General features: G+C 43.5%; 2 protein-coding genes across 2 annotated transcripts in view; one reads left to right on the top strand and one right to left on the bottom strand.

The window, feature by feature from the left end:
* The window catches only part of LOC142198394 (uncharacterized), a 1,100,421-nt gene that overhangs the window by 950,191 nt on the left and 124,083 nt on the right, over positions 1 to 26,147 (bottom strand). The gene's annotated exons all lie outside the window — the stretch shown is intronic.
* The window catches only part of LOC142198405 (uncharacterized), a 30,172-nt gene that overhangs the window by 1,475 nt on the left and 2,550 nt on the right, over positions 1 to 26,147 (top strand). The window contains exons 2-4 of the mRNA XM_075269435.1: positions 24,823 to 24,917; positions 25,776 to 25,854; positions 25,948 to 26,079. Of these exons, the coding sequence (XP_075125536.1) occupies positions 24,823 to 24,917; positions 25,776 to 25,854; positions 25,948 to 26,079 (306 nt within the window). The remainder of the gene's footprint in view (positions 1 to 24,822; positions 24,918 to 25,775; positions 25,855 to 25,947; positions 26,080 to 26,147) is intronic.

A 26,147-nucleotide genomic window follows, 5' to 3' on the forward strand; every position in this document is an offset into this window, starting at 1 on the left:
TATAATAGTGACCAGTATATATAATATATAAGGGGTGTATAATAGTGACCAGTATATATAATATATAAGGGGGGGGTGTATAATAGTGACCAGTATATATAATATATAAGGGGGTGTATAATAGTGACCAGTATATATAATATATAAGGGGGGGGTGTATAATAGTGACCAGTATATATAATATATAAGGGGGTGTATAATAGTGACCAGTATATATAATATATAAGGGGGGGGTGTATAATAGTGACCAGTATATATAATATATAAGGGGGTGTATAATAGTGACCAGTATATATAATATATAAGGGGGGTGTATAATAGTGACCAGTATATATAATATATAAGGGGGGGGGTGTATAATAGTGACCAGTATATATAATATATAAGGGGGGATGTATAATAGTGACCAGTATATATAATATATAAGGGGGTGTATAATAGTGACCAGTATATATAATATATAAGGGCTGGGGGGAAAAATAGTGACCAGTATATATAATATATAAGGGGGGGTGTATAATAGTGACCAGTATATATAATATATAAGGGGGGGGGGAGTGTATAATAGTGACCAGTATATATAATATATAAGGGGGGGGGTGTATAATAGTGACCAGTATATATAATATATAAGGGGGGGTGTATAATAGTGACCAGTATATATAATATATAAGGGGGGGGTGTATAATAGTGACCAGTATATATAATATATAAGGGGGGGTGTATAATAGTGACCAGTATATATAATATATAAGGGCGGGGTGTATAATAGTGACCAGTATATATAATATATAAGGGGGGTGTATAATAGTGACCAGTATATATAATATATAAGGGGGGGGGTATAATAGTGACCAGTATATATAATATATAAGGGGGGGGGTGTATAATAGTGACCAGTTTATATAATATATAAGGGGGGGGTGTATAATAGTGACCAGTATATATAATATATAAGGGGGGGTGTATAATAGTGACCAGTATATATAATATATAAGGGGGGTGTATAATAGTGACCAGTATATATAATATATAAGGGGGGGTGTATAATAGTGACCAGTATATATAATATATAAGGGGGGGGGTGTATAATAGTGACCAGTATATATAATATATAAGGGGGGGTGTATAATAGTGACCAGTATATATAATATATAAGGGGGGGGTATAATAGTGACCAGTATATATAATATATAAGGGGGGGGTGTATAATAGTGACCAGTATATATAATATATAAGGGGGGGTGTATAATAGTGACCAGTATATATAATATATAAGGGGGGTGTATAATAGTGACCAGTATATATAATATATAAGGGGGTGTATAATAGTGACCAGTATATATAATATATAAGAGGGGGTGTATAATAGTGACCAGTATATATAATATATAAGGGGGTGTATAATAGTGACCAGTATATATAATATATAAGGGGGTGTATAATAGTGACCAGTATATATAATATATAAGGGGGGGGGGTGTATAATAGTGACCAGTATATATAATATATAAGGGGGGATGTATAATAGTGACCAGTATATATAATATATAAGGGGGTGTATAATAGTGACCAGTATATATAATATATAAGGGCGGGGTGTATAATAGTGACCAGTATATATAATATATAAGGGGGGGGGTGTATAATAGTGACCAGTATATATAATATATAAGGGGGGGGGGGTGTATAATAGTGACCAGTATATATAATATATAAGGGGGGGGGGGTGTATAATAGTGACCAGTATATATAATATATAAGGGGGGGGGGGTGTATAATAGTGACCAGTATATATAATATATAAGGGGGGGGGGTGTATAATAGTGACCAGTATATATAATATATAAGGGGGGGGGTGTATAATAGTGACCAGTATATATAATATATAAGGGGGGTGTATAATAGTGACCAGTATATATAATATATAAGGGGGGGGGTGTATAATAGTGACCAGTATATATAATATATAAGGGGGATGTATAATAGTGACCAGTATATATAATATATAAGGGGGTGTATAATAGTGACCAGTATATATAATATATAAGGGCGGGGTGTATAATAGTGACCAGTATATATAATATATAAGGGGGGGGTGTATAATAGTGACCAGTATATATAATATATAAGGGGGGGGGGTGTATAATAGTGACCAGTATATATAATATATAAGGGGGGGGGGGGTGTATAATAGTGACCAGTATATATAATATATAAGGGGGGTGTATAATAGTGACCAGTATATATAATATATAAGGGGGGGTGTATAATAGTGACCAGTATATATAATATATAAGGGGGGGGTGTATAATAGTGACCAGTATATATAATATATAAGGGCGGGGTGTATAATAGTGACCAGTATATATAATATATAAGGGGGGGTGTATAATAGTGACCAGTATATATAATATATAAGGGGGGGGGGGGTATAATAGTGACCAGTATATATAATATATAAGGGGGGTGTATAATAGTGACCAGTATATATAATATATAAGGGGGTGTATAATAGTGACCAGTATATATAATATATAAGGGGGGGGGGTGTATAATAGTGACCAGTATATATAATATATAAGGGGGTGTATAATAGTGACCAGTATATATAATATATAAGGGGGTGTATAATAGTGACCAGTATATATAATATATAAGGGGGTGTATAATAGTGACCAGTATATATAATATATAAGGGGGGTGTATAATAGTGACCAGTATATATAATATATAAGGGGGGGTGTATAATAGTGACCAGTATATATAATATATAAGGGGGGGATGTATAATAGTGACCAGTATATATAATATATAAGGGGGGGTGTATAATAGTGACCAGTATATATAATATATAAGGGGGGGGGAGTGTATAATAGTGACCAGTATATATAATATATAAGGGGGGGGGTGTATAATAGTGACCAGTATATATAATATATAAGGGCGGGGTGTATAATAGTGACCAGTATATATAATATATAAGGGGGGGTGTATAATAGTGACCAGTATATATAATATATAAGGGGGGGGGGAGTGTATAATAGTGACCAGTATATATAATATATAAGGGGGGGGGGAGTGTATAATAGTGACCAGTATATATAATATATAAGGGGGGGGGTGTATAATAGTGACCAGTATATATAATATATAAGGGGGGGTGTATAATAGTGACCAGTATATATAATATATAAGGGGGGGTGTATAATAGTGACCAGTATATATAATATATAAGGGCGGGGTGTATAATAGTGACCAGTATATATAATATATAAGGGGGGGTGTATAATAGTGACCAGTATATATAATATATAAGGGGGGGGGGTATAATAGTGACCAGTATATATAATATATAAGGGGGGTGTATAATAGTGACCAGTATATATAATATATAAGGGGGGTGTATAATAGTGACCAGTATATATAATATATAAGGGGGGGGGGTGTATAATAGTGACCAGTATATATAATATATAAGGGGGGGGGGTGTATAATAGTGACCAGTATATATAATATATAAGGGGGGGGTGTATAATAGTGACCAGTATATATAATATATAAGGGGGGGTGTATAATAGTGACCAGTATATATAATATATAAGGGGGGGTGTATAATAGTGACCAGTATATATAATATATAAGGGGGGGGGGTGTATAATAGTGACCAGTATATATAATATATAAGGGGGGGGGTGTATAATAGTGACCAGTATATATAATATATAAGGGGGGGGGGGGTATAATAGTGACCAGTATATATAATATATAAGGGGGGGGGTGTATAATAGTGACCAGTATATATAATATATAAGGGGGGGTGTATAATAGTGACCGGTATATATAATATATAAGGGGAGTGTATAATAGTGACCGGTATATATAGTATATAAGGGGAGTGTATAATAGTGACCGGTATATATAATATATAAGGGGGGGTGTATAATAGTGACCAGTATATATAATATATAAGGGGGGTGTATAATAGTGACCAGTATATATAATATATAAGGGGGGGTGTATAATAGTGACCAGTATATATAATATATAAGGGGGTGTATAATAGTGACCAGTATATATAATATATAAGGGGGGGGTGTATAATAGTGACCAGTATATATAATATATAAGGGGGGTGTATAATAGTGACCAGTATATATAATATATAAGGGGGTGTATAATAGTGACCAGTATATATATATATATATATATATATATATATGGGGGGGGGTGTATAATAGTGACCAGTATATATAATATATAAGGGGGGGTGTATAATAGTGACCAGTATATATAATATATAAGGGGGGTGTATAATAGTGACCAGTATATATAATATATAAGGGGGTGTATAATAGTGACCAGTATATATAATATATAAGGGGGGGTGTATAATAGTGACCAGTATATATAATATATAAGGGGGGGTGTATAATAGTGACCAGTATATATAAATCAAATCAAATCAAAAATGCTTTATTGGCACGTCCGAATAGTTATTTGGCATTACCAAAGCTAGTAAAGTGGGCGGGGGGGCGTTGGGTTGGGTGGGTGGTGGGTATGGGGGGGGTTTGGGTTATAACAGTCCATGGAGTCTCATCTTCCTCTTCGTTGGTGACTGCTATATGGGGGGGGGGTTGGAGGTGAGGTGGGGCGGGGCGGTTGGTTTGGGGTATAACAGTCCGTGGAGTCTCATCTTCCTCTTCGTTGGTGACTGCTATATGGGGAGGTGGGGGTGGGGCGGGTGTATTGGGATAAATATAACAGTCCATGGAGTCTCATCTTCCTCTTGTTTGGTGACAGCTGGACACGTATTGGGCAGCGATCTCCACAGTGGCCTCTTCTTCTCCCAGTAGGATGTAGAGTTTCCTCTTCTCCCAGTCTGGGATGTGGGCAGAGAGTCTTTGGTAGTAGACGGCCCTCACAGCTGAGTATTTGGTGCAGTGTAGCAGGAAGTGGGTCTGGTCTTCTAGGGCCCCCTGGTCACAGTGCTGGCACAGTCTCTTCTCCCGTGGCTTGTACGTCTGCCTGTATCACCCCGTCTCTATCTCTAGGTTGTGGGCGCTCAGTCTGTATCGGCTCAGGGTCTGTCTGTGCTTGGGGTGGCGTATTCTCTCCAGGTAGGTGGCCATGGTGTAGTCCCTTTGTAGGGATTGGTACACATTGGTGAGTTTCTTGGAGTTATTTATTTCGTTTCTCCATTCTCCAATGTACCGCTCTCTGTTTGCCTCTGTGGTCGCCTTTATTTCGGCCTTGGTTATCATCTGTTGGTGTTTTTGGTTTGGTGGTTGGCTGCTGTTTGGTTGGTGAATGTCTGGTTTGCTCGGGTGGCTTAGCCATGCTTGGTGGTGGTAGGAGTCGCTCCCCTGGATGTGTGCCTGGAAAGCTAGCGCCCTTATAATATATAAGGGGGGGTGTATAATAGTGACCAGTATATATAATATATAAGGGGGGGGGGTGTATAATAGTGACCAGTATATATAATATATAAGGGGGGTGTATAATAGTGACCAGTATATATAATATATAAGGGGGGGGGGGGTGTATAATAGTGACCAGTATATATAATATATAAGGGGGGTGTATAATAGTGACCAGTATATATAATATATAAGGGGGGGGGGTATAATAGTGACCAGTATATATAATATATAAGGGGGGTGTATAATAGTGACCAGTATATATAATATATAAGGAGGGGTGTATAATAGTGACCAGTATATATAATATATAAGGGGGGTGTATAATAGTGACCAGTATATATAACATATAAGGGTGGGGGGTGTATAATAGTGAGCAGTATATATAATATATAAGGGGGTTGTATAATAGTGACCAGTATATATAATATATAAGGGGCGTGTATAATAGTGACCAGTATATATAATATATAAGGGGGGTGTATAATAGTGACCAGTATATATAATATATAAGGGTGGGGGGTGTATAATAGTGAGCAGTATATATAACATATAAGGGGGTTGTATAATAGTGACCAGTATATATAATATATAAGGGGGGTGTATAATAGTGACCAGTATATATAATATATAAGGGGAGGGGGGGGTATAATAGTGACCAGTATATATAATATATAAGGGGGGTGTATAATAGTGACCAGTATATATAATATATAAGGGGGGGTGTATAATAGTTACCAGTATATATAATATATAAGGGGGGTGTATAATAGTGACCAGTATATATAATATATAAGGGGGTGTATAATAGTTACCAGTATATATAATATATAAGGGGGGGGTGTATAATAGTGACCAGTATATATAATATATAAGAGAGGTGTATAATAGTGACCAGTATATATAATATATAAGGGGGTGTATAATAGTGACCAGTATATATAATATATAAGGGGGTGTATAATAGTGACCAGTATATATAATATATAAGAGAGGTGTATAATAGTGACCAGTATATATAATATATAAGGGGGGTGTATAATAGTGACCAGTATATATAATATATAAGGGGGGTATATAATAGTGACCAGTATATATAATATATAAGGGGGTGTATAATAGTGACCAGTATATATAATATATAAGAGAGGTGTATAATAGTGACCAGTATATATAATATATAAGGGGGTGTATAATAGTGACCAGTATATATAATATATAAGAGAGGTGTATAATAGTTACCAGTATATATAATATATAAGAGAGGTGTATAATAGAGATGAGCGAACAGTGTTCTATGGAACTCATGTTCGATCGGATATTAGGCTGTTCGGCATGTTCGAATCGAATCGAACACCGCGTGGTAAAGTGCGCCATTACTCGATTCCCCTCCCACCTTCCCTGGCGCCTTTTTTGCTCCAATAACAGCGCAGGGGAGGTGGGACAGGAACTACGACACCGGTGACGTTGAAAAAAGTAGGCAAAACCCATTGGCTGCCGAAAACATGTGACCTCTAATTTAAAAGAACAGCGCCGCCCAGCTTCGCGTCATTCTGAGCTTGCAATTCACCGAGGACGGAGGTTTCCGTCCAGCTAGCTAGGGCTTAGATTCTGGGTAGGCAGGGACAGGCTAGGATAGGAAGGAGAAGACAACCACAACAGCTCTTATAAGAGCTAAATTCCAGGGAGAAGCTTGTCAGTGTAACGTGGCACTGACGGGCTCAATCGCCGCAACCCAGCTTTCCCCGGATCCTGAATGTAATACACTGACAGTGTATTCCCGTATACCCCATATATACACCCCAAATCCCCGTTCCAACGGTGTGCCCCCCCACCTTCACCCCAGAAATACCCTGCAAGTCCCCTAGCAATAGAATTGGGGCTATATACACCCACAATTTTTGCTACTGGTATATAGTGCCATTGTCTGACTGGGAATTCAAAATGCGCAAGGCTCCCGGAAAGGGACGTGGACGAGGCCGTGGGCGAGGTCGGGGGAATGGTTCTGGGGAGCAAGGTAGCAGTGAAGCCACAGGGCGTCCCGTGCCTATTCCTGTGGGGCAGCAAGCATTGCGCCACTCCACAGTGCCAGGGTTGCTTGCCACATTAACTAAACTGCAGGGTACAAACCTTAGTAGGCCCGAGAACCAGGAACAGGTCTTGCAATGGCTGTCAGAGAACGCTTACAGCACATTGTCCAGCAGCCAGTCAGACTCTGCCTCCTCTCCTCCTATTACCCAACAGTCTTGTTCTCCTTCCTCCCAAAATTCCCAAGCTTCACAGAACAATAACCCCAACTGTCCCTGCTCCCCAGAGCTGTTCTCCGCTCCTTTCATTGTCCCTCAACCTGCCTCTCCACGTCACGATTCCACGAACCTAACAGAGGAGCATCTGTGTCCAGATGCTCAAACACTAGAGTCTCCTCCATCTCCGTTCGATTTGGTGGTGGATGACCAGCAACCCACCCTCATCGACGATGATGTGACGCAGTTGCCGTCAGGGCATCCAGTTGACCGGCGCATTGTGCGGGAGGAGGAGATGAGACAGGAGTTGGAAGAGGAAGTGGTGGATGATGAGGACACTGACCCGACCTGGACAGGGGGGATGTCAAGCGGGGAAAGTAGTGTGGATGTTGAGGCAAGTGCAGCACCAAAAAGGGTAGCCAGAGGCAGAGGTCAGCAGCTTAGGCGAAGCCAGGCCACACCCGGAATCTCCCAAGATGTTCCAGTTCGTACCCAGCCCCGAAAAACTCCCACCTCGAGGGCACGTTTCTCGAAGGTGTGGAGTTTTTTCAAGGAATGCGCCGAGGACAGATATAGTGTTGTCTGCACAATTTGCCTCTCGAAATTGATTAGGGGCTCTGAGAAGAGCAACCTGTCCACCACTTCAATGCGCCGTCATTTGGAATCCAAGCACTGGAATCAGTGGCAGGCAGCAACGGCAGGACAAAGGCCGCCTGCCGTTCACGCCACTGCCACTGCCTCTGCCACTGCCTCTGCCACTGCCACTGCTGACTGTGCTGGCGATGCACTCCAGAGGACGAGCCAGGACACCACTTCATCTGCCTCCGCCACTTTGTTGACTTCTCCCTCATCCTCCCCTGTTCCTGTCTTATCTCCTTCTCCTGCACCATCAAAGGCACCATCAGGCGCTTCTTTACAACAACCCACCATCTCTCAGACATTGGAGCGGCGGCAGAAATACACTGCTAACCACCCACACGCGCAAGCCTTGAACGCCAACATCGCTAAACTGCTGGCCCAGGAGATGTTGGCGTTCCGGCTTGTTGAAACTCCCGCCTTCCTGGACCTGATGACAACTGCGGCACCTCGCTATGCCGTCCCTAGCCGTCACTACTTCTCCCGGTGTGCCATCCCCGCCTTGCACCAGCACGTGTCACTCAACATCAGGCGGGCCCTTAGTTCCGCGCTTTGCACAAAGGTCCACTTGACCACCGACGCGTGGACAAGTGCATGCGGACAGGGACGCTACATTTCACTGACGGCACACTGGGTGAATGTAGTTGAGGCTGGGACTGCTTCCCAAACTGGCCCGGTGTACCTCGTCTCCCCGCCTAACATTCCTGGCAGGGACACGAGAAGAACACCCCCCTCCTCCTCCTCCTCTACCGCCTCCTCCTCCGCCACCGCCTCCTCCTCCGCCACCGCCTCCTCCTCCGCTGTTAGATTGACCCCAGCTACGAGTTGGAAACGTTGCAGCACTGGCGTTGGTAGACGTCAGCAGGCCGTGCTGAAGCTGATCAGCTTGGGGGACAGACAGCACACTGCCTCCGAGGTGAGGGATGCCCTCCTCGATGAGACGGCAATATGGTTTGAGCCGCTGCACCTGGGCCCAGGCATGGTCGTTTGTGATAACGGCCGGAACCTGGTAGCAGCTCTGGAGCTTGCCGGACTCCAACATGTTCCATGCCTGGCCCACGTCTTCAACCTAGTGGTGCAACGTTTCCTAAAGAGCTACCCCAATGTTCCAGAGCTACTGGTGAAAGTGCGGCGCATGTGCGCCCACTTTCGCAAGTCGACAGTAGCCGCTGCTAGCTTAAAATCTCTCCAGCAACGCCTGCATGTGCCACAACACCGGCTTTTGTGCGACGTCCCCACACGCTGGAACTCAACGTTTCAGATGTTGAATAGAGTGGTTGAGCAGCAGAGACCTTTGATGGAATACCAGCTACAAAACCCTAGGGTGCCACAAAGTCAGCTGCCTCAGTTTCTCATCCATGAGTGGCCATGGATGAGAGACCTTTGTGACATCCTACGGGTGTTTGAGGAGTCCACAAGGAGGGTGAGCTCTGAGGATGCGATGGTGAGCCTTACAATCCCGCTCTTGTGTGTTCTGAGAGAATCCCTGATTGACATCAGGGATAACTCAGATCACACAGAGGAGTTAGGGATAGCATCCGATCCGTCACAGCTGGAGAGTAGGTCCACACATCTGTCCGCTTCACTGCGTTTAATGGAGGAGGAGGAGGAGGAGGAGGAAGAAGAGTTGTCCGATGATGTGATGGTGATACAGGAGGCTTCCGGGCAACTTCGAATCATCCCATTGTTGCAGCGCGGATGGGTAGACATGGAGGATGAGGAGGAAATGGAGATTGAACTTTCCGGTGGGGCCAGAGGAGTCATGCCAACTAACACTGTGGCAGACATGGCTGAGTTCATGTTGGGGTGCTTTACAACCGACAAGCGTATTGTCAAAATCATGGAGGACAACCAGTACTGGATCTTTGCTATCCTTGACCCCCGGTATAAAAACAACATCTCGTCTTTTATTCCGGTAGAGGGGAGGGCCAATCGCATCAATGCTTGCCACAGGCAATTGGTGCAGAATATGATGGAGATGTTTCCAGCATGTGACGTTGGCGGCAGGGAGGACAGTTCCTCCAGTAGGCGACCAAGTTCTCACCGGTCCACACAAACGAGGGGCACACTGTCTAAGGTCTGGGACACCTTGATGGCACCCCCTCGCCAAAGTGCCGCCACGGAGGGTCCTAGTGTCACCAGGCATGAGAAGTATAGGCGCATGTTGCGGGAATACCTTTCCGACCACAGCCCTGTCCTCTCCGACCCCTCTGCGCCCTACACGTATTGGGTGTCGAAGTTGGACCTGTGGCTTGAACTTGCCCTATATGCCTTGGAGGTGCTGTCCTGTCCTGCCGCCAGCGTCCTATCTGAGAGGGTGTTCAGTGCAGCCGGTGGCATCATCACTGACAAGCGCACCCGTCTGTCAGCTGAGACTGCCGACCGGCTCACTTTGATAAAAATGAACCACCACTGGATAGAGCCTTCATTTTTGGGCCCACCTGTGTAAAGCACCCCAACATGAAACTCCATGTCTGTACTCAACCTCTCCAATTCCTCCGCATCCTCATACTCATCCACCATAAGCGTTGCACAATTCTGCTAATACTAGGCTCCCTCCACCCTGATTTCCCCCAACTCTGCTGGTTAGAGGCTCCCTCCACCCTGCTTTCCCACAACTCTGCTGGTTAGAGGCTCCCTCCACCCTGATTTCCACCAACTCTGCTGGTTAGAGGCTCCCTCCACCATGAATTGGTCCAAACTGGGCTGTTTAGCGGCTCCCTCCACCATGAATTGGTCCAAACTGGGGTTTTTAGAGGCTCCCTCCACCATGAATTGGTCCAAACTGGGCTGTTTAGAGGCTCCCTCCACCATGAATTGGTCCAAACTGGGGTTTTTAGAGGCTCCGTCCACCATGAATTGGTCCAAACTGGGCTGGTTAGAGGCTCCCTCCACCATGAATTTGCCCAAACTGGCCTGTTTAGAGGCTCCCTCCACCATGAATTTGCCCAAACTGGGCTGTTTAGAGGCTCCCTCCACCATGAATTGGTCCAAACTGGGGTTTTTAGAGGCTCTCTCCACCATGAATTTGCCCAAACTGGGCTGTTTAGAGGCTCCCTCCACCATGAATTGGTCCAAACTGGGGTTTTTAGAGGCTCCCTCCACCATGAATTGGTCCAAACTGGGGTTTTTAGAGGCTCCCTCCACCATGAATTTGCCCAAACTGGGCTGTTTAGAGGCTCCCTCCACCATGAATTTGCCCAAACTGGGCTGTTTAGAGGCTCCCTCCACCATGAATTGGTCCAAACTGGGGTTTTTAGAGGCTCCCTCCACCATGAATTGGTCCAAACTGGGGGTTTTTAGAGGCTCCCTCCACCATGAATTTGCCCAAACTGGGCTGTTTAGAGGCTCCCTCCACCATGAATTTGCCCAAACTGGGCTGTTTAGAGGCTCCCTCCACCATGAATTTGCCCAAACTGGGCTGTTTAGAGGCTCCCTCCACCATGAATTGGTCCAAACTGGGGTTTTTAGAGGCTCCCTCCACCATGAATTGGTCCAAACTGGGGTTTTTAGAGGCTCCCTCCACCATGAATTGGTCCAAACTGGGGTTTTTAGAGGCTCCCTCCACCATGAATTGGTCCAAACTGGGGTTTTTAGAGGCTCCCTCCACCATGAATTTGCCCAAACTGAGCTGTTTAGAGGCTCCCTCCACCATGAATTGGTCCAAACTGGGGGTTTTTAGAGGCTCCCTCCACCATGAATTTGCCCAAACTGGGCTGTTTAGAGGCTCCCTCCACCATGAATTGGTCCAAACTGGGGTTTTTAGAGGCTCCCTCCACCATGAATTGGTCCAAACTGGGCTGTTTAGAGGCTCCCTCCACCATGAATTGGTCCAAACTGGGGTTTTTAGAGGCTCCCTCCACCATGAATTGGTCCAAACTGGGGTTTTTAGAGGCTCCCTCCACCATGAATTTGCCCAAACTGGGCTGTTTAGAGGCTCCCTCCACCATGAATTTGCCCAAACTGGGCTGTTTAGAGGCTCCCTCCACCATGAATTGGTCCAAACTGGGGTTTTTAGAGGCTCCCTCCACCATGAATTGGTCCAAACTGGGGTTTTTTAGAGGCTCCCTCCACCATGAATTTGCCCAAACTGGGCTGTTTAGAGGCTCCCTCCACCATGAATTGGTCCAAACTGGGGTTTTTAGAGGCTCCCTCCACCATGAATTTGCCCAAACTGAGCTGTTTAGAGGCTCCCTCCACCATGAATTGGTCCAAACTGGGCTGGTTAGAGGCTCCCTCCACCATGAATTGGTCCAAACTGGGGTTTTTAGAGGCTCCCTCCACCATGAATTGGTCCAAACTGGGGTTTTTAGAGGCTCCCCCCACCATGAATTTGCCCAAACTCTGCTGGTTAGAGGCTCAATCCACCCTGATTTTCAAAACAAATGTTGGTGCCAACCTCAACTTACTACAAGGGCCAAATTCACTGCTGGTGACAAGCTCTCCTCACTGCAAGTGCCAAATACACATGTTTCAAGGTGTTTTCCTACTGTCAGAGAGGTGGTATTGAGTGTGTAAAGTGTGTAGTTGTTAGGCTGTGATGTTGGGGTAATAGAGGGTCTTTGGTGTGTTAGATGCCCCCAGACATGCGCCCCCTGCTGTCCCAGTGTCATTCCAGAGGTGTTGGTATCATTTCCTGGGGTGTCATAGTGGACTTGGTGACCCTCCAGACACGGATTTGGGTTTCCCCCTTAACGAGTATCTGTTCCCCATAGACTATAATGGGGTTCGAAACCCATTCGAACACACGAACATTGAGCGGCTGTTCGAATCGAATTTCGAACCTCGAACATTTTAGTGTTCGCTCATCTCTAGTGTATAATAGTGACCAGTATATATAATATATAAGGGGGGGGGTGTATAATAGTGACCAGTATATATAATATATAAGGGGGTGTATAATAGTGACCAGTATATATAATATATAAGGGGGGGGTGTATAATAGTGACCAGTATATATAATATATAAGGGGGTGTATAATAGTGACCAGTATATATAATATATAAGGGGGTGTATAATAGTGACCAGTGTGTACAGTGCCTACAAGTAGTATTCAACCCCCTGCAGATTTAGCAGGTTTACACATTCGGAATTAACTTGGCATTGTGACATTTGGACTGTAGATCAGCCTGGAAGTGTGAAATGCTCTGCAGCAAAAAAGATTATTTCTTTGTTTAAATTTTTTTTTAAATTGTGACAAGTTTCTTCAGAGGGTCATTTATTATTCAACCCCTCAAACCACCAGAATTCTGTTTGGTTCCCCTAAAGTATTAAGAAGTAGTTCAGGCACAAAGAACAATGAGCTTCACATGTTTGGATGAATTCTCTCTTTTTCCAGCCTTTTCTGACTATGTAAGACCCTCCCCAAACTTGTGAACAGCACTCATACATGGTCAACATGGGAAAGACAAAGGAGCACTCCAAGGCCATCAGAGACAAGATGGTGGAGGGTCACAAGGCTGGCAAGGGGTACAAAACCCTTTCCAAGGAGTTGGGCCTACCTGTCTCCACTGTTGGGAGCATCATCCGGAAGTGGAAGGCTTATGGAACTACTGTTAGCCTTCCACGGCCTGGACAGCCTTTCAAAGTTTCCTCCCGTGCCGAGGCCAGGCTTGTCCGAAGAGTCAAGGCTAACCCAAGGACAACAAGGAAGGAGCTCCGGGAAGATCTCATGGCAGTGGGGACATTGGTTTCAGTCAATACCATAAGTAACGTACTCCACCGCAATGGTCTCCGTTCCAGACGAGCCCGTAAGGTACCTTTACTTTCAAAGCGTCATGTCTAGGCTCGTCTACAGTTTGCTCATGATCACTTGGAGGACTCTGAGACAGACTGGTTCAAGGTTCTCTGGTCTGATGAGACCAAGATCGAGATCTTTGGTGCCAACCACACACGTGACGTTTGGAGACTGGATGGCACTACATACGACCCCAAGAATACCATCCCTACAGTCAAGCATGGTGGTGGCAGCATCATGCTGTGGGGCTGCTTCTCAGCCAAGGGGCCTGGCCATCTGGTCCGCATCCATGGGAAGATGGATAGCACGGCCTACCTGGAGATTTTGGCCAAGAACCTCCGCTCCTCCATCAAGGATCTTAAGATGGGTCGTCATTTCATCTTCCAACAAGACAACGACCCAAAGCACACAGCCAAGAAAACCAAGGCCTGGTTCAAGAGGGAAAAAAATCAAGGTGTTGCAGTGGCCTAGTCAGTCTCCTGACCTTAACCCAATTGAAAACTTGTGGAAGGAGCTCAAGATTAAAGTCCACATGAGACACCCAAAGAACCTAGATAACTTGGAGAAGATCTGCATGGAGGAGTGGGCCAAGATAACTCCAGAGACCTGTGCCGGCCTGATCAGCTCTTATAAAAGACAATTATTAGCTGTAATTGCAAACAAGGGTTATTCCACAAAATACTAAACCTAGGGGTTGAATAATAATTGACCCACACTTTTATGTTTAACATTTATTAAAATTTAACTGAGCAACATAACTTTTTGGTTTGTAAGATTTATGCATCTGTTAATAAATCCTGCTCTTGTTTGAATGCTCTAACTTATTTGCATCTTATCAAACCTGCTAAATCTGCAGAGGGTTGAATACTACTTGTAGGCACTGTATATAAATATATATATACTATCAGGAGGACTCGGCCTCACACAGGTATATTTCACGTTTTGTTTGCTTAGTGGCCCCATAGGATTTGGTTCTGGTCTATTTTCTATGTATAACTTCTCGCCGCTCTCCAAGATGTCATAAGTCCACAGCACTCTGCCCCTTTAAAGCTGATTTACAGCAGTGAAGAAAAATAGCTGGGTTGTTATGGAAACCTGGAGTAAAGCTGTGTGCATGTAGAGACTAAGCACCTGCGAGCTTCTATTGGCTGATAAGAGACATGTGACCGTGTGTATGGCAGTTGGAATACGAGTGAAAGATTTGCAGGTTTGTATTGGGTAATGCAGGTCATTGTTTTGGGAATGCTGTATCTCAGGAAAGGTACGTGCGAGAGAGTTGAGGTCCGGTCTAAAACCTTCCCAGACACCTGATGTATCTGTGTGTCAAATTTGGTGAAGATCGGTCCAGTCGTTTTGTCGCACATAAAGAACAGGCAGAAAATCATATATATATATACTAGCAGGAGGACGCGGCTTCGCACGGGTATATTACATGTTATGTTTGTGTAGTGGCCCCATAAGAATTGTCCAGTTTTGCACTGGTGTATTGTGTATGTGGTTTGTGTGTGTCCATAAGCGTCATGTGATCATATGCATCTCATTTCGGATATCAGTGAAAAACCTGTGATCAGTTGTTATGGATACCTGGAGTAAAGCTGTGTGCATGTGACCTTGTGTAGCAGTGTCATTCACAGCGCCCTGCCTCTTTAAAGCTGACATAAAGTAGTGAAGAAAAATGGCTGGGTTGCTATAGAAACCTTGGGTAGAACTCTAAGGGTGCATTCACACGATGTAACGTGGAGCGTGATCTGGTACGTATACACGTGCTGGCAGATGACGCACTCAAAATGCTCCCATTCATTTCAATGGGAGTTAGGAGCGTATATGCCACGTGATTTTGCGGTATATTGTGTATACGTGCCAGATCGCGCTCCACGTTACATCATGTGAACGCACCCTAATATGTGGTACTCTGTGCAGAGCTGTGTATCTAATCCTCCGGCGTGTAGTACTGTGTGCAGTGGCGTGTATCTAATCCTCCCCTGTGTGGTATTGTGTGCAGTGGCGCATATATAATCTTCTGACGTGTGGAATTGTGTGAAGACGTGCGTATCTAATTCTCTGGTGCTTGGTACTGTGTGCATACGCATATATCTGGTGTGTGGTACTGTGTGCTGACTTGTGTATCTAATCTGCCAGCGTGTGGTACTGTGTGCAGATGTGCATATCTAATCCTCTGGTATTGTGTAAAGACATGCATATCTAATGCTGCGCCATGTGTAACTGTGTGCAGATGCGCATATCTAATCCTCCAGCGTGTGGTACTGTGTCCTGACTTATGTATCTAACACTCCAGCATGTGGTACTGTGTGCAGACGCGTGTATCTAATCCTCTGGCGTGTGGTACTGTGTGCAGACGTGTGTATCTAACCCTCCCCATGTGGTATTGCGTGCAGTAGTGTGTATCTAAACCTTCGCTGTGTGGTATTATGTGCAGTGGTACGTATCTAATCCTCCATTGGGTGCAGCATGTGGAACTGTGTATAGACGCACGTATCTAATCCTCCGGCATGTGGAACTGTGTGAAGACGCGTGTATCTAATCCTCTCGCGTGTGGTACTATGTGTTGAGGTGCATATCTAATCCTCCAGCATGTGGAACTTTGTGAAGACTCGCATATCTAATCCTTTGGCATGTGGAACTGTGTGCAGACGTGCGTATCTAATCCTCTGGCGTGTGATAATGTGTGCTGACCTGTGTATCTAATCCTCCAGCGTGTGGTACTTTGTGCAGACACGCATATCTAATCCTCTGGCATGTGGAACTGTGTGTAGATGCGCGTATCTAATTCTGTGGCATTTGTAACTGTGTGCATTGGCATGTATCCAATCTTCCAGCGTGTGGTATTGTGTGCAGTGGCATGTATGTATTCCTGCGGCATGTGGAACTGTGTGTAGACGTGCATATCTAATCCTCTGGCGTGTGGTATTGTGTGCAGACGTGCGTATCTAATCCTACGGCTTGTGGAACTGTGTGCAGAGTCATGTATCTAATCTTTAGCCATGTGGTACTTTGTGCAGATGCGCGTATCTAATCCTCTGCTGTGTTATACTGTGTGCTGACCTGTGTATCTAATCCTCCGGTGTGTGGTACTGTGTGTCGACACACGTATCTAATCCTTCAGCTTGTGGAACTTTGTGCAGATGCGTGTATCTAATCCTCTGACATCTGATACTGTGTGCTGATCTGTCTATCTAATCCTCTGATGCGTGTATCTCAGTTTGGATATCAGTGTTGTATTGTACATGTGGAGTGACCGTGTGTATTGCAGTTGGAATATCAGTGAAAGACTTGCAGGTTTGTATTGGCTAATGGGGGGGTCAGGGTGTTTGGAATGCTGTATCTCCGGAACGGTACGTCCGAATGAGTTGGGTTCTCGTCTTAAACCTTCCCTGATATCTGAGGTATCTCTGTGTCAAATTTGGTGAAGATCGGTCCAGTCGTTTGGTTCACATTAGAGAACAGACAGACAGATGGACACTCATTTTTATACTATAGAGAGATAAGGGGGGTCTGTAATAGTGACCAGTCAGTATATTAGGTAACCCCATTATATATATACTGAATGATCTCTGTATTACAGACCCCACTCTTATATCTCTCTATATTATATACATGAATTCTCATCTGTCTGTTCTCTTCTCTGTCTGTTCTGCAATACACACGGTCACTCCACATGCACAATACAACACTGATATCCGAACTGAGATACACGCATCAGAGGATTAGATACACAGGTCAGCACACAGTATCACACACCAGAGGATTAGATACGTGGCTCAGCACACGGTACCACACGCCGGAGGATTAGATACGTGGCTCAGCGCACAGTATTACATAAAAGAGCTTTACTCCAGGTATTCAAAATAATCGATCACAGGTTTTTCACTGACATCCAAATAGAGATACACATAATCACATGACGCTTATGGACACACACACAAAGCACATACACAATACACCAGTGCAAAACTGGGCAATTCTTATGGGGCCACTACACAAACATAACATGTAATATACCCGGGCGAAGCCGCGTCCTCCCTCTAGTAATATATATATAAGGGGGGTCTGTAATAATGTTATCAGTCAGTGTGTAATGATAGGACTGTTCAGCGCCGTAGGTCACGGCCATCTATGGGGTAAGATAATCCATTGGGTGTAAGGCACAAGTCCCTGTCATTATTTGGGGTCTGCAGACGATCCAAGTATCCCCCTCCCCCCCCCCCCAGCCTTAACTAGCATCCCTGTTAGGAAACCTTCCACCTGTTCAAAAAAATATAAAAATCCAGCCCTGGAAACGCATTAAAATAAAAAGTAACTTATAATATATCCTTGTCGAAAATTTGAAGTCAGCTCACCTTCTTGTTCCAATATCCAACACTGGGTGTATAAATTCTTACGTGTATTGAAGAACTTCACCTGAAAGCTTGAGTTGGATGCACGGAGATTTTGTTGCCCTTCAGCCCAGGGTGTGGTTCAACTAGTAGAAGTAAACATCCAGCACGCATCTCCTTAGTTTGAATAAAACTTAGCTTTTATTTATCCATATTCAAAAATTGGAAAACATTCAATTTTAGATATAAAAAACGCTCAGTGTGGCCAGCATGGAGGGAAAGCGGGCAGCGTCCGGCTGACGCGTTTCGGAGCCTCTAGGTCAGCTCCTTACTCATAGCCTGACTCTGTGTGAATGAATGTCTCCATAAATAATGGAGACCTACACATGCACACCTGCGCTAATTAAAACACATACCTAACCGCTTGGAAAAAAGGAAGTAAATAGCATAAAAAATGCATGTACATATATAAAATTCTCAATTGTAAATACCTATTTACATGGCAGGATATTCTGCAAACACTGATAGATATAAATATAAATATAGACATATATATATAGTCCTGGTGAAACCTACAAAGTCTGGTCAAATACTGCCCTCAACAAAGATGGACAATATGGTTTCTAGATCCCTCCCGTATCACCTGACATAATGAACCTATCAGGTGCTTGATACAACTGTATGGGAAAAAGAACCAAAGGACAAAGGACACAAAAGAAGACACAAACAACCTATGTGACCGAACATAACTTGACAGAGGAGAAGCCGTACATAACAGTAACACACATACAATCCCACTGAGACATGTGTGAATACACACCAAAGAGACCGGATCCAACCACGTGACATTCTATCTTAAAGGTAAGTAACGTGTTGGTATTTCACATACTTCTATAATATTAGCGTGCCTTCACCACTGCAACATTATCAATACCACAGAAGATGAAAGGACATGATGTACAGTATTAGATTAAACAAGAGACAAAAGGACACATAATCAGGGCCCTGCCTATTATTAGTATTTATAAATGTAAGATAGGTCACTTCTGTGATTCATACCTGTAGGTATCCTTGTTCCCAGTTTAAGAATCCAAAAGGCTTCTCTTTCCCGTACCAAAAGGTCCCAATTGCCACCTCTTTTGGGCTTTATAACCTTCTCTATTGCTTTAAATGTGAATGATTCTACATCTCCTTTATGAGTGTCTCTAAAATGTCTTGTTACCCCTGTGATTTTTGTCGAATTCTCATTCAGAATGGAATGTACATGTTCTGATATTCTCAGTTTAAGCGGTCTTATTGTGCTACCAATATAATGCAAGTTGCAAGTGGTACAGGATATCATATATACCACATGATCTGTGGTACAATTCATGTACCTATCAATTTTATAATTCTTGGTTCCCGCAGAGTTAGTAAAATTAGAATCTTTATGTACATATTTACAGACCTGGCATCTGTTGGTACCACATCTGTAAAAACCTTTTATATGCAACCAAGTATCAGAAATGGGGTTTTTGTTACTTAGAACCAGGCTTGGAGAAAGATAATTGCCCAAAGTTTTGCCTTTTTTGGGTATAAAATTAATCCCCTCCGAGACTATGTTCTTAAAAGTTTCATCCTGGTTAAGAATTCCTAGATTATTTTTGATCACTTTCACAACTTGTTTGTAATCTGCACTATACCTGGTAGAAAAATGTAACCTGTTTTTATTTAAATTTCTATTTTTATGTTTATTTTTATTGGTTGTTAATAAAGATTTTCTGTCCATTTTATTAACTATCTGTTTGGCTCTATTAATGGACCACTGTGAATAATTCCTCTCCTTAAATCGCTCACACATGGTCTCCATCTGAGAGATATAAATTTCGTGATCACTACAAGCTCTTTTCAATCGAATTAACTCTCCGACTGGTAGGGAACGTTTTGTATGTTCCGGATGAGAACTTTTAAAATGTAGCAATGCGTTACCTGAGGTTTCCTTGCGATATAGACGTGTTTTTACACTTTTTGTTTCATCATCTCCTGTTAAAGTAATGTCTAAAAAATTTGTGGTATTCAAACTGACATTGTGTGTAAACCTTAAATTAAGATGGTTACTGTTGATGTAATTGACGAAATCCTGTATTTGATCTAGACCACCTTCCCATACAATCAGCAAATCATCAATATATCTTCCATACCAGTGTATGTGATTACGAAAGGGGTTACTGGCATGGAAGATACTATTACTTTCCCACCACGACATCACCAGGTTGGCCAAAGAGGGCGAGAACCTCGCCCCCATTGGTACCCCCCGAACCTGCAGATAGAAACTGTCATCAAACATAAAGAAATTGTGATGGAGAAGATACTCCACCACATCTATAACATATTGACAAATTTCTGCTGAAAAAGTAGAATGTTTTTTAAGGTGATATCCCAATGCAAGCAATGCCACATCATGTGGTATAGAAGGATGCAAGGCCGACACATCACATGTCAACCATTGGTATTCCCCCCTCCACTCAAACCCATCAAAAATTCTCAGTATCTCCTTTGAGTCACGAATATAGCCAGGTGTACGTACCACTAAAGGCTGGAGAATTCGATCAACCCAGTCACACAATCTCTCATTTAGAGACCCTATACCTGACACTATGGGTCTGAGTGGAGGGGGGAAAACCCCTTTGTGAATTTTAGGTAAACCATGCATAATTGGCATTACTGGATTTTCATTCATGAGATACTTCGCCTCTTTACCAGAGAAAACTCCTAATTGTTCACCATAGATGACAAGTTTGTGGAGGGACATAGCAAATTGATTAGTGGGATCATTTGACAATTTTTTGTATGTGGATGTGTCCTCCAAAATATTGAGGATTGATTTTAGATAGTCATCCTTATTAAGGACAACTATTTTTCCTCCCTTATCCGCCATACGAATGGTTAATCTGTCATTTTTCTCTAAAAGATCAAGTGCTGCTCTCTCTTTTTTGCTCAAATTATCTCTATACATGGTAGGGGTCTCCTGCAATTTTGTTAAGTCCCTTTCCACAGTCAAACGAAACTGTTCAAGAATAGGGGCTCTGGAAGATGAGGGATAAAATTGTGGATTTTTCACCCTCATTTTCATGTCCACCACATCACATGTTTTCGAAAAGTTTCCATCTAATTCTTGTAGTTCAAGGAGACAACATTGTTCCCTAAACTGTAAATTCTCATACTCATTAATGTGAGACCTATTAATTAGAAAGGAATAATCATCTGATGCTTCAATAAAATGTTTTCTTATTGCTAATAGTCTGATAAATTTGTTTAAATCCATCAAAGTAGTAAAAAGATTAAACCTGTTATTAGGCACAAAATTCAGACCATGCGATAACAGACTAATATCTTCAGTTGAAAGCATTACATCAGATAAATTTAATACATTATGTTCATTTGACACATCTAAACTTGAGGGTATGACTTTCCTATCCTCTTTTTCCTCAAGAAAGGACATCCCCTGTCCCCGATCAAGGGACACATCCTCTAATTCCGATATTTCCGCGTGAAATAACGCGGATTTCCGCTTGTGCTTGCGACCTCCTCTGTGCGATTTGCGTTTCCCTTCTTCCTTTTTGTGTCCATTGTCCTGTCCATTGATTTCTCTGAGATCATGTCTCTGTGTCTGTGTTTGTTGACATCCTCCGCTTGTAAAAAACTGTGAGAATCATGAGAGATATTGTCATTATCCGAGAAATCCGTGTCCTTGTCTGTAGAACTAAAGGATACTCTCCTTTTTGTTTGTTGAAATTTACGTTTCTTGTTTCTGTGATTGTGATGGAATTTAAGAATCGATTTCGGTGTGGAGGAAGTATGTTTATTCCATCTGTAAATTTCCCCCGACTCAAAGTCCTCCTTATCTCTTTGAAACTTATTTTTCTTTATTTTGATGATGTCTTCTTCTAAAGATTTTATTTTATCCTGAATTTTAGTGTAACCAGTATCAAACTCCGGTTTATCTTTATATTTACAGAGATCCTGTTTGATGTTTTTTATTTCTTCCTTCAGTATAATCAGTTTCTCTTCCTCATATTTGATTATAAATTTCATTAAATTTAAGGAGCACTCTGTGAGAGCATTCTCCCATTCACTTTTAAATTTTTCATTGTAGATGGTTGTCGGGAATTTATTTAACCGTAAACCTCTTGGTACCATGTTTTTATCTGTGTACGATTTCAAAGACTCACAGTCCCACCACACCTTAGTCTCTTGTTGTAAAGAGTTAAACAGCCCTGGAAACGCATTAAAATAAAAAGTAACTTATAATAGTCCATCTATAGAATAAGCCCCAAACAATAGCGCTCCGTCCAATAAATAACAAGGTGCAGAAAAATATATATATATATTCAACCAAATAAAAAATAAAATTAAAATAAATACAAAAAACTATTAATTATATGCAGGTTTTTTTATTTTTATTTTTTTATTAAATTTATTTTATTGCAAATATTTTTTTCTGTGTGTTTGTTATTTTTATTTCTGCGCACTCCTCCCTCTATTTCACATGATTTTTGCACCAATATTTTATCCGCATAAGATATACACGTAATATTTGAGCTCTTGACGTCAGGTCACGTATGTGACGCCTATAGCGCAGGATCGGTGCTCGGGACATTATTATTGGTCTTTAGATTGATCACATGATCGGCCCCCGGGTGACACGGCTGGCTTTGTTGCTCGGCGCTTACATACCGGGGTCGCTGTTCCATCTTGGATTACCGCTCCTCATATTCTCCTTCCCCATCATTACACCGACATTCAGGGTTCGGGTTCTCTGGTTTGGGGTGTATTTGTCATGTTCGGCCTCCTATTGTGACTTTCCATGAGCAGCACTGACCAGGTCTTGTACTAATGTCTTCTATACATGTTTATTGCGTGTCTGATCATATTGCGTGTCCATGCTGCGATTTATTTGGGGTATATACACAGGGGTCGCTGTGTTTTGTTCTGTATGTGAAGGGTTAAGAGCACCAGCGGGCGGCCATATTGGATCCAGTATGACAGGTACAATATAACTTTGTGGAGTTCTACCCATTTCACACATGCTATGAGTAAGAAGCCACGGGCCTGGAAACGTGTCAGAATATTTTTTTGTGTTTGTTTTCATGTATTCTTATTAGACACATTGTTTCTGCTCCTTGTTGTTTATTGGACGGAGCGCTATTGTTTGGGGCTTATTCTAATAATGGACTATTAAAGGTTACGTTTTATTATAACGCGTTTCCAGAGCTGGATTTTTTGTACTTTCTGTATATGAGCTGCTGCTGCTTTCACCCAAGGCCGAGGGGTTGTGTCCACTTCTATTAGTTTTGGGGGGCTGGGGTCCTCTTTTTTTGTGTTCTAACCTTCCACCTGTGACTGGGACGGCATCGGGCAGATTCTTCTCGGGTTCACAGGAGCTGAAACCACAACTAGCCCTTGAGATTTACAGCAAGTTCTTGGACCGGCCCTGTCTTAGAGCCTCACACTCTGCTCGGCGTCTGCTCCATAGTGGAAGCCATTACTGTGAGGTTTTCTATCTGTTATGGAATCGCCTCTAAAGCAGTTCCCGAAACTGCAGCAACTGGCAGATAACAGAGAGCAGAAGAAGACGCTCCCTAAATCTCATAGTGCCCTCATCTAAGGCTCCCCGACATCTAAGCAGAGGCCACTACAGGGCCGGATGGTCTCGGCCTGATCTGGAATCAGGTTATTACACAAGTCGTCAGTATAGAAATAGATGAACTACAAATAGTCAGAATAAACCTGGTGAGAGCGAAGAGCGCGGAATATCTACATCAGAAACATGTCCAAGACGGGGTCAGTCCGAGAGGTCACAGTCAGATCGGGAAGGAAGCGAATATCCAGTACATGAGCCAAAGTCAGTACTCAAGTATACAGCAAGCGAAGCCATATACAGAGCTCAGGAAGCTAATGGGTAAGCAGTAATTAATAGCAGGCACATGGGGGGCAGGAAACAGACTTTACATCTCCCTCCTCCGCTGCTGGTAGGTTCAGCATCTCCGAGCCCTGACTAGCTGCAGAGTCACTGAAGGCTGCACGTGTCTGTATGGAAATCTTATAGTGCCATTAGTGAGAAGAAACATACTGAGGATCCCAACACACGTGTCGTGCACAGATATATAAAGTATATACTGATAGGGCCAGATCCCTCCATCCTGGGGCTGCAGGGCCTTTATACCCTCTATCTTTATATTTCAGGGACTTAGGTGCTGCTGGGGAGGTCGGGGATCCCCCTTATTGCTGCCCCTGATGACCATCAGCTCCAGGCCTGGGGGTGGGGTCAATGTGGGGTGGACTGGATTATCTTGGGGTGTAGCAGAAAGTTATTTAGGGTCACCCCATAAGTCACCCTAGAAGTGTCTGATGTATATACAGATCTCCAGCAGCTAATGTATTCCGTCACTGTGTGTTTGTGTCTCCACAGATGGATCCAGTAGGAGAAATCCCCCCGAGAGATGTTCCCTGAGTCCTCTGTATTCCCAGGACTACCCGGAGGAGAATGTCCCAGACAGTCAGCAGGTAGGGGGCGTTGCTGAGTCCTGGGGTACATCTATATAGGGGGTGGAGCTCGCCGCTCCTGCACTCATACATGTCCCAGACAGTCAGCAGGTAGATGGCGCTGCTGAGTCCTGGGGTACATCTATATAGGGGGTGGAGCTCCTGTACTCATACATGTACCAGACAGTCAGCAGGTAGATGGCGCTGCTGAGTCCTGGGGTACATCTATATAGGGGTGGAGCTTGCCGCTCCTGCACTCATACATGTACCAGACAGTCAGCAGGTAGATGGCGCTGCTGAGTCCTGGGGTACATCTATATAGGGGGTGGAGCTCCTGTACTCATACATGTACCAGACAGTCAGCAGGTAGATGGCGCTGCTGAGTCCTGGGGTACATCTATATAGGGGGTGGAGCTCGCCGCTCCTGCACTCATACATGTACCAGACAGTCAGCAGGTAGATGGCGCTGCTGAGTCCTGGGGTACATCTATATAGGGGGTGGAGCTCGCCGCTCCTGCACTCATACATGTACCAGACAGTCAGCAGGTAGATGGCGCTGCTGAGTCCTGGGGTACATCTATATAGGGGGTGGAGCTCACCGCTCCTGCACTTATACATGTACCAGACAGTCAGCGGGTAGATGGCGCTGCTGAGTCCTGGGGTACATCTATATAGGGGGTGGAGCTCGCCGCTCCTGTACTCATACATGTACCAGACAGTCAGCAGGTAGATGGCGCTGCTGAGTCCTGGGGTACATCTATATAGGGGGTGGAGCTCCTGCACTCATACATGTACCAGACAGTCAGCAGGTAGATGGCGCTATATTCAGACCATAAAGTGACTGGACCAAAGATATGACATTATTTCTTCCCTGTTTAGGGTGAAGATCTGATGGACATTAAGGCTGAGATTAAAGAAGAAGCAGAAGAGGAGACGGATTCCTGGACTGACCAGCAGTGTAAGGAGCGGAGACTTTCTCCTCTAGATACTACTACTCCCATCATCTCCTCATCACATGGCAATCTATCCCATCACTGTGTGTTTCCTACAGATGGAGCCATTGCCAGAAATCAGGGAGAAGATGTGACTGATATTAAAGCGGAGGCTGAAGAAGAGAGGATGAGGGGCCATCACCTGTGTAAGAGGGAAGTGGAGGAGGAGATTCCAGGAGGTGTTACCACAGGTACGGAGTCATGAATGGAGAAGGAGAAGTCCCAGGTTTCTTCAGGTCGGTTCCCCCTTAGAGCTCCA

This window comes from Leptodactylus fuscus, chromosome 3, assembly GCF_031893055.1.
Source record: "Leptodactylus fuscus isolate aLepFus1 chromosome 3, aLepFus1.hap2, whole genome shotgun sequence".
Taxonomy (NCBI): Eukaryota; Metazoa; Chordata; class Amphibia; order Anura; family Leptodactylidae; genus Leptodactylus; species Leptodactylus fuscus.